Genomic DNA, 9,254 nt, shown 5'->3' with positions numbered 1-9,254 from the left:
GACAGAAAAATCCTCTGGTCCATCAGGAATTACCATGAAGATGCTTAAGATAGGATACAGCTTTATCAGGTTACTACAGAAGTATCAAAATACTGGATCAGGCCAAGAAAGTTACTAAGGGAGTTATAACCCAATTTGTTAAGAACAGTTCTTTGTTTCCTTCTATTCATCATTGTCCTCTAGGGCATAACAGAGGCACTTTAGACCAGTTGCCCCTGAGAACTACTATATGTTGATGATCTTGTTCCCATAGCAAAATGTGTGACAGAATTAAAAACGAAATCTCAGGTGTGGAAGCTAAATCTTGAATCAAAGAGCTTTTAAATTTAACATAACAAAGACCAAGATTCTAGTAAGCAAGAAAACAAACACGATCTTAGTCCTTTCAGGTAAATGGTCCGACTCAATATGCAAAACAGATATATGCAGGAATTCCTTATGGTATACCCAATGCAAGCTATGGACACACAAGAGGCACAGTGGAATCACTGTGAAGAAAGTAGTGTTTATATGTAGAAGTTGCATAGGAGTCATAAAGACTAAAGACACGTGGGAAATTGATTTTCGCAACAGCTCTGGAGGCTTCCTTGAGGTGGTGGATAATTTTTGCTACCTGGGTGACCTAATTAGCAGTGAAGGAGAATGCTCTGAAAGTGTAGTTGCTGAAATAAGAATAGGATGGACAAAATTTGGTAGCTATTACCTTTTTAGCAACAAAAGATCTCTCTCACAGAGAGAAAGGTAGATTGTATGATGCTCCTACATGAACAATGATGCTACATGATAATGAGACAGGGACTCTGAATGCAGAGTACATGTGAAGACTAGAGAGGAATGAAGTCAGTATGCTTCATTAGATGTGCAATTTTAGTGTCCCTGTTTAACAAATTGCTAATGTATTGAGAGAAAAATTGTGGTGGCGGTATATACATACACAAACAACTGCACTCCTTGCCCAATTTCCTCTACTAGGCTTCTCTACAACCTATCATTTATCTATTACTGAACCTCTCCATTACCTTTATACTGCAGTATTCTGGTGCCATAATTAAATAAGAGCAGAATTACGTATTTCATCATCATTTTTTGTGACACCACTTCTCTTTCTCACTTGTACGAACCACTTCATTTGACATCAATCTTTAATTTATAGTATTGTACCTCTCTATTCACATTTTACACTGATAAACCTTCTGTACTACCAAAGTTTCTCTCCTTCACAACAACCAAACATCACTCACTCTTCTCCAGCACTACATTTTCCTTTCACTCTTGTTCCATCTACCTACTCACACACCATCCCCTTTTTCTTATCCTTCCCCTGCCTATTATAGCATTTCTATTCTACTACTCCATGCTCATCTCTGTACTATTAATCATCACCTGTTTCCTCAACCTTACCCTAGCCCATATGTATCATCACTCCCCCACCTTTATTCACTGCCTGCTACTTTTCATCCTTCAACACTTCTCAATTTCAGCAATTATCACATACTCTTTCCTACTTTCCTTCCATCAAATTGTCATCAATCACATATCCACCCTTGTCTTTTATTTTCACAACACCCTTTTCCCATATCTAACCATTTCTCACTCTCCTCTTGCAATCTCTACCCCACTCCTTTTTTGTCTGTCCCCAATTCATCTACTTGTGTCATCAGAATCCAATCTGATTAACTTCATCAGCACTATTTCATCTCTCTTTCCAGCTCCACTCCACCCAATCTTCTGTAATTTGAGTCAACATGTGTCTTCGCTACAGTAAGAAATCTACTCTGCACTGGTCCTTTCATTCTTTCTTTAACCTCTCCTCTCCAAGCATAAAACCACTTTCCTCTTCTGTAGCACCTCCAGTTGATAGGGATCTTAGTCTTGCAAGCTTATTTGGACCCAGTCCACTCTGTAGAAGGTTGAAATTAGGAAGGGCATCCAACTGTAGAAACCATGCCAAAGTAGACATTGAAACACGACTCACTCTTCAGATCTACCACGTCCTGTCAAACCATCTAATTCATGCCAACATGGAAGATGGACATTAAAAGATGGTGATGATGATGATGATGATATATATATATATATATATATATATATATATATATATATATATATATATACCGAAGCACCTATATTGCCAGAAATAAGAGTTAAAAACTCTTAACGTTGTATGAAGTGCACAATATATATACACTGACAAGGGAGATAACTACCCCATGACTGACTAGAGATCACTGGACTAGACTAGTTTCCCCTATCAGTTGTAGGCTCATCAGACTAAATCAGACTGTCAGTATATATATATATTTACTATATAATTTTATGGCCTTGTCAGTGTATGTATATTGTGTGCTTTATACAGTATCAAGAGTTTTTAATTCTTATTTCTTGCAATATAGGTACTTCAGCATCCTCAGTCACAATTAATGATGATTAAAGTTTTTGTGTTTGGTTTTATATTGTGCTTAGTTGTTTATATTAATTTTTATTATACACATTAGCATTTTACTAAATGAGCCATAAGATTATATAGTAAATATATACACTGACAGTCCAATTTAGCCAAGCCACAGAGGAAGAATAATGTGCTGATGTTTATTGGTATATGCTTGAAAACATTTGGTGGATGGTTAGAATGGGTGTAGATGTGCAATGTGACACTATTTCTTTTATTTAGTAAATTTAAGCTAATTACAGAAATTACCACATATATTTTGAGACTATTTCATAATTGGTCAGTTGTATAGCATTAGAACAATGAACCCAATAAAAATGGCTCTCTTCAAAATTGTTAAAGTTGTGTAATCTTCTCATTGTTGTGGTAAATATAAATCTAGAAATGTACATATCTTTCACATAAATATTTTGAACAAATCTACATTTTGTGTTTTATAAAGATAAAAAAAAGGGCTTACATTTTATGGGCATATCAAGTTTCATCGAATGGTAAACAAATTCACTTTTACCCGGAAAATATGCAACACACTGTAAATCCTTAAACTTCTTATTAAGATGTAACGTCAGTTTTGATGATGAAGTGGTCAGCTTTCCAGATTTGCTTGACTTGTTTGAAATATGCTTTGTAACATTTTTTTGTGTCCCATTTTTCCATGTTATCAGCCAAAAGACTGAAAATTCAAGGTTGGTGTCTGTAACAAGGCATTCATAGCTTTTATTCTGATTTTCCACAAGAACCGTATCAGAAATAGCCTTGATTGTGACTGATTTTGGTAAAACTGAAATAGAAGAATTGAGAAAGATTATATTAATAAATGAATTAATGAATGTGTTTGTTTTAATGTGTGTGTGTGTGTGTGTGTGTGTGTGTGTGTGTGTGTGCGTGCGCGTGCGCGTGCGTGTGTGTGTGTGTGTGTGAAAGAGAGAGAGAGTATGCATGTATTTATATTATGTCTCTTACATGTTTCTTTACTTAATTGTGTGTTGACTAAGAATATATTTTTATTTTCGCTAGCTAGGGAGACTGAGATTACATGAATATTGTTTATGATTTCAGTGTTATCTTTATTGATATCAATCAGTAGGTGTTGCTTAATTTTCATTGACTGATCTAACTTAGCTCAGCATCAGCTATATAGACCAAATGGAATGCCATGTATCCAGTCATCCCATAAGTTCTGTCTGAATTTTGAATAAAGAAAACAAGTGATCAAATGTTATATTTAATTGAGATTTAATCATCAATGTACTTTCCCTGATTATCTACGACTTCCTTCCATCTATTTACAAGCTTTTTAATCCCATCAATGTAAAACTCTTTTGGTTTCAAAGCGAAGAACTCTGAAATGTCAGTTTCGACCTCCACCTGGCTTGCGAAAGTTATGTCCCCCAAATGATTCTGTAAACTACGAAACAAATGGTAGTCTGAAGGAGCAAGGTTGGGAGAATAAGGTGGATGAGGAATTTTTTCCCAACCAAGCTCTTTGATCTTCTGTGATCTTTCTTCATGCCTACATTTATGATTGCAGTCCTAAATTTTCGGAACCTACAGGAAGAGTGGGGTTTCTTCAAAGGTAAAGCTATTTGGTTGTTGGTAGAGTTACACATATGATTATGTTTGCTTTTTCACTTGATTTGCAATCATTCATTCTCAAACACTTGTTGCTTAATACTACAATAAGTGCTGTTTACAACTATTATCAACAGATAACTATATATTCCTAATGTCATCAATAATATTGTTGTTATGAGTGTCTACTATGACTTTTATTACTGTCGCTGGCAGGATCTGGGTATGGGGGAGGAGAGAAAGGTGTAGTCATATCTGGCACATGAAGCACATGGGATAGGGTACTACATAGACAGTCACAGAGGGTAGGAAGTTGAAGCTTTTTATATATTAGGGGAGAGAAATAAGGAAGATGGTAGTGTAGTATGCATAAGTGTTGATAATGGTACAGGTAGTAGGAGCAAGAAGAGGTGAAGGCACATCGCAAACAAGCAAATCCCAAATTTCATGACAGAGATAGAAAAAAAGCATTGAAAACAGCAATTTAGCATGAACTAGAAATGGAAACATGGTAGAGATAGCAAATTTAACACATAAGAACATAAAGTAGTACTGGCTGAATGAATGCAGTAAATTCAAAAGAGAGGGAAGGAACAGAAATTAGTGATTATCTTAGCTTGTTTCCCATTAATTGTATTGGCTGTTTGATAGGAATGGAAGTGGCTGAAATGAGAACCTGTAGCTTTTATAGAAACAATGAGAAAAGGAAAACAAAAATCAAGAGAGAGATTGAAGTAAGTAATGAAGAAGAGGGGATCTTTGCTTTTACATACATAGAGGATGTTGAGGGAAAGAGAAAAGCATTAAAGAAAGCAATTTAACATGAGCTAGAAAAAGAGAAAAAAAAGAAACCTTGCAAAAAGAGCAAAATACACATACACACACACATGCATGTTTGTATACCATCCAAAAATCTATAAGTCAAAAGAAAGAAAGCATTCATGTATTTGTCAATAGAGCGGATGTATTAATAAAAGTACACTATATTATAGACCCATGACAGCCAATCTTATCAGTTGCTTTCACACAGGATATTATGGAATCAGACTACCTTCATCTGAGGCAACCAATAAGGAAAATAAGGAGGCTGTTCTTTGTTACTGAACATGAAAAAGTGTTACATCTGGTTTGTGGGGGATGTGAAGAAGACAAAACAATGTTGTGTAGGTAATCAGGAAGGGATCCATCAAGAATTATATCAATTGTCCAAAAAACAAGAGCTGAATGAGTTTTAGCAAGTGACGTAACTCTTGATGGATCCCCTTCTCAAGTGCCTCCAGTGGCTTTGTTATACCTTTTTCACATTATTATAAATCCTCCACTGAGTGGGGAGCTGGTTTCCAACAAAGATACAAGGCTCCATCTTTGGGATGTAGTTAACACAGACAAATTCACATTTGGAACTTGAGAAAAGTCTTGCATATTTTTACTGTTCCACTCACAGATTGGACTTGTAATGTACGAATTAGCCAGTCAGTTTCTCTTCTTGAAAATCCCAGTTTATCCAGATTCTCCTTTTAGCATTTACTAACAAAACCTAGTGCTCCAATTATTATTAGTATGAATATGAATTCAGAGTCTGGATATAGAAGCTGGAGGTTTCGAAGCAGTTCTCCATAGATATCCTCTTTTTCTTTGATTTTCAAAGGGATATTTATATCTGTAAAGCAACTAACCTCTATGATGGTACATACCTTTGCCCCTCTGTCCCAAACAACAATATCAGGCATGTTATGCTCACATTTGAGAGAAGTTTGATAGGATGCAGCACACATCAACAGGCCTCCATTCAAATATCTCAACAATCTCACCAAATCTACCTTTCAATATGACTACATTGACAGTGCCAACTCTAAGGATGTGACTGGAGAAGAGGGAGGAAGCAGGGAGAAGGGGGACTGTATTCAACGTTTGAAAAGAAGTTTTAATGAGCATTTGCCAACAGACATGTTATAACAGTTTCCTCACATTTAATCTATCATCATTCATTCGCATAAAAATAGCTGAGTGCTATACAAATATTGTGAATACAAAGGTAGATGAATAAATAAAAAATAGTTAAATAATGAATTAATTGATAGGTACTCTTCAATCATATTTTGGTGCAAAGAATACAAACTGTGCTGTGTATATTGCAGTAATGTGAATGAGAGACTGAGAAAAGAGGGAGGATGAAGAACTGTCAGAAGAGGTTTTGGTACAAGAGAGAAGTTTTCTGTATAGGTGGTAGGAGGAAGAATAAGTGGATGTATCGTGTGTAATGAAATATCTAAACTACTACAGGACATGCTCATTTCCAGAGCAGAGGCAGTAATGACGAAGATAAGATATATTTTCATAGAGACAGTAATGATGAAATGAAGAAATAGTGTATTAGATGCAAAAAGCATATTAATGATGTACAATTAAAGGCAAAGAAGGAAAACAACTTAGCTGGTCATTTTCATCTCACATGGGAGAATGTAACAACTAGAGTAAGCCCAAATGAACTTTTGTGGCCAACCGTATATATATATATATATATATATATATATATATATACACACACACATATATAATGCAAAGAAATGGAGAATGTATCCAAAGAATAATCAATATATTTATTATAATAGTCAAATCATGTTGCCTACATGTGTTGCTTAGATTCATATTAATGCAATTAAATTGCATTATGAATTTGACAAAGCAAAATCCTTTATCAGGGCTAAAATAAACTGTTAAGAAGGTAAAATTATTGCTGCTATTTCTTCATACATCTTCATAGATGGAGGGTTCAATTCAAATTGAATTTTAGCAAGTGGTCTTTGAATACTGATCTAAATATAACTAGAGGTTGATTTTTTCAACCACTGGACAGAAGAACTAGGTCATAATACTATTCACCCTTTTTAGAGGTGCTAATTCTTTACTATCAAATATATTTTGTAAGCATAATCCTCATTAACTATGTAGGTTTGTAGTTTGTTTTTACAATTTGTACTATTTATCATACTCACATCATCATCATCATTATCATAATATATATTTATTTCTATCTTCTTATTTATTGGTAAGAAAAATAAATCTAGGTATGTACTCAATTGCTATCTTTATCTATTTGTTTTTCCTTATTGTAGGAAGTTATATTAGTTATTGTAAATGAAACTAACCCCCTTAATAATTATTATTATAATTATATAAATGAAACCGACCCTCTTAATAATTATTCTAAAAATAACGTAATATGGCTCATAATACCTTTTGCAAAACAAATTAAAACTAATATAGTGAAACTATTTTACCAAGCGGTCTCCATACATAAGGAAAATAAATATCATAAAATCATAAATTCGCACAAATTAAGAACTGGTTTTTGTGCTCCATGAAACGTGGCACAAATTATAGCAACACAAAATACTAAAAGATTAAATGATTTCTATAATAATAAAGATAAGGATAATATAAGTAAATTATTAAATGACCAGAATAACGAAAAACTTGGTGATAGCACTAGATATACAACAAACGAAAGAAAGGAGGTAACCTTTAGTGACTCCCCGCTGGAATCTAAAGATATTAGCATGCAAACTAAAAAGGAAAGAAGAAGTAGTAATCATAATACTAGTAACAAAAACTGTAATAGAAACACGAATACTAACAATACAAATATAAATGTTGGTATTTATAATAGTAGCAACGACCATACAAGAGAAAACGATATAAACACAAATATTGATGAGGAAAGAAAAGTAAAAATGAGTAGGCTAATAGTTAAGATCCCTAACATAGTAAATAAATATAATGAGAGTAATTCAGAGGACATAATATACAAGTGCAACAGATTTGGTAAGGAAGTAAGGAATTTTCCTAAAAATAAAACCTGTGATTGTGCCAAGGAAGAAATTTTTGTAGAGAAAAAGGCATCCTATATAGGTGTAAGGTAACATCAGAGGGACAGGATAACTACTGTATAGGTTCTATAGAAAAATATATAAAAAGGATAGCAAACCATGAAAACACATTTAAGAATAGAAGAAAGCAAGCACTAGTCATAGTAAGCATATTTGGGACATTAAGGATAAAAATAGAAAATATACACTTAGGTGGGAAATAATTAGCCAAGCTAAGTCTTACAGCATTGAGAAAAAAAAAGATGTGAACTCTTCCTAGAGGAAATGTATCAAATTCATACACCTAAACACAAATTGTTGAACAACAGGAGAGAAAGGGGCTCTCATTGTGTGCATAGAGCTGAATATACATTTAATAAATTGAAATAAATTGAAATGAATATAATTAAATAGAAACTGTAAAGTAATAATACAGTTGTACATTACACAGAGGAATAATTCTTAAAGTTATGCACTATTAATTATATAGATGAATAATGCAAGAACACAAAATATCAACTAATATATCTACATAAATTATACTGATAATAAGAGGGGAAGAGGTATTTTTGTCTGCTCAAAAAGTTAAAAATAAATTTATTAAATTCAAATTAATTTAATTAAAATAAACATTGTATGAATGATAAAAAATATATTTTTGCTATGCCAAATTCATAATGCAATTTAATTGCATTAGTATGAATCTAAGCAACAAATCAAAGCACATGTAGGCAACATGATTTTACTATTATAATAAATATATTGATTATTCTATGATTGCATTCTTCATTTCTTTGCAATGTTAAAAATTTTTCCCCTATATCGAAAAGATGATAACATCCATAGCGACAATGGGAATTTCAAAAAGTGTAAAGTACTAACATCAAAGGGGAACCAATGATAAATACTAGTACATAAGCACATGTGAAATTTCCAGTATTATTAATTGATATAGAGCTAATCCTGCATACGCTTGGATAAATATCCCTAGGAAAAAACAACCTCTTTCCACACAGACTCATGAGTCAAGTACATCAACATCAAAATCAAAATCAAATCAAATCACAATCAAATGGAAATTGTACATGTGGTCCCTGTGTTGGTGGCACATAAAATGCACCCACTACACTCTCGGAGCGATTAGCATTAGGAAGGGCATCCAGCAGTAGAAACACTGCCAGATCAGACTGGAGCCTGGTGTAGCCTCCTGGCTTCCCAGATCCCAGTCAAACCATCCAACCCATGTCAGCAAGGAAAATGGACATTAAATGATGATGATGATGATGATGATGGTATATACATACACATATAATACATACATATATATATATATATATATATATATATATATATATATATATATA

At 33.5% G+C, this 9,254-nt stretch overlaps 1 protein-coding gene across 7 annotated transcripts in view; it reads right to left on the bottom strand.

The window, feature by feature from the left end:
* Window positions 1-9,254, bottom strand: part of LOC106869178 (uncharacterized) — a 100,254-nt gene that overhangs the window by 70,176 nt on the left and 20,824 nt on the right. For all 7 annotated transcript variants that reach the window (XM_014914800.2, XM_052968285.1, XM_052968286.1 and 4 more), the window contains exon 5: window positions 2,910-3,230. In XM_014914800.2, coding sequence (XP_014770286.1) covers window positions 2,910-3,230 — 321 coding nt within the window. The remainder of the gene's footprint in view (window positions 1-2,909; window positions 3,231-9,254) is intronic.

This window comes from Octopus bimaculoides, chromosome 5 (genome assembly GCF_001194135.2).
Source record: "Octopus bimaculoides isolate UCB-OBI-ISO-001 chromosome 5, ASM119413v2, whole genome shotgun sequence".
NCBI classification, from domain to species: domain Eukaryota; kingdom Metazoa; phylum Mollusca; class Cephalopoda; order Octopoda; family Octopodidae; genus Octopus; species Octopus bimaculoides.
Note: the sequence above shows the minus strand (reverse complement) of the source record. Positions and strands in the feature narration are given on the sequence as shown.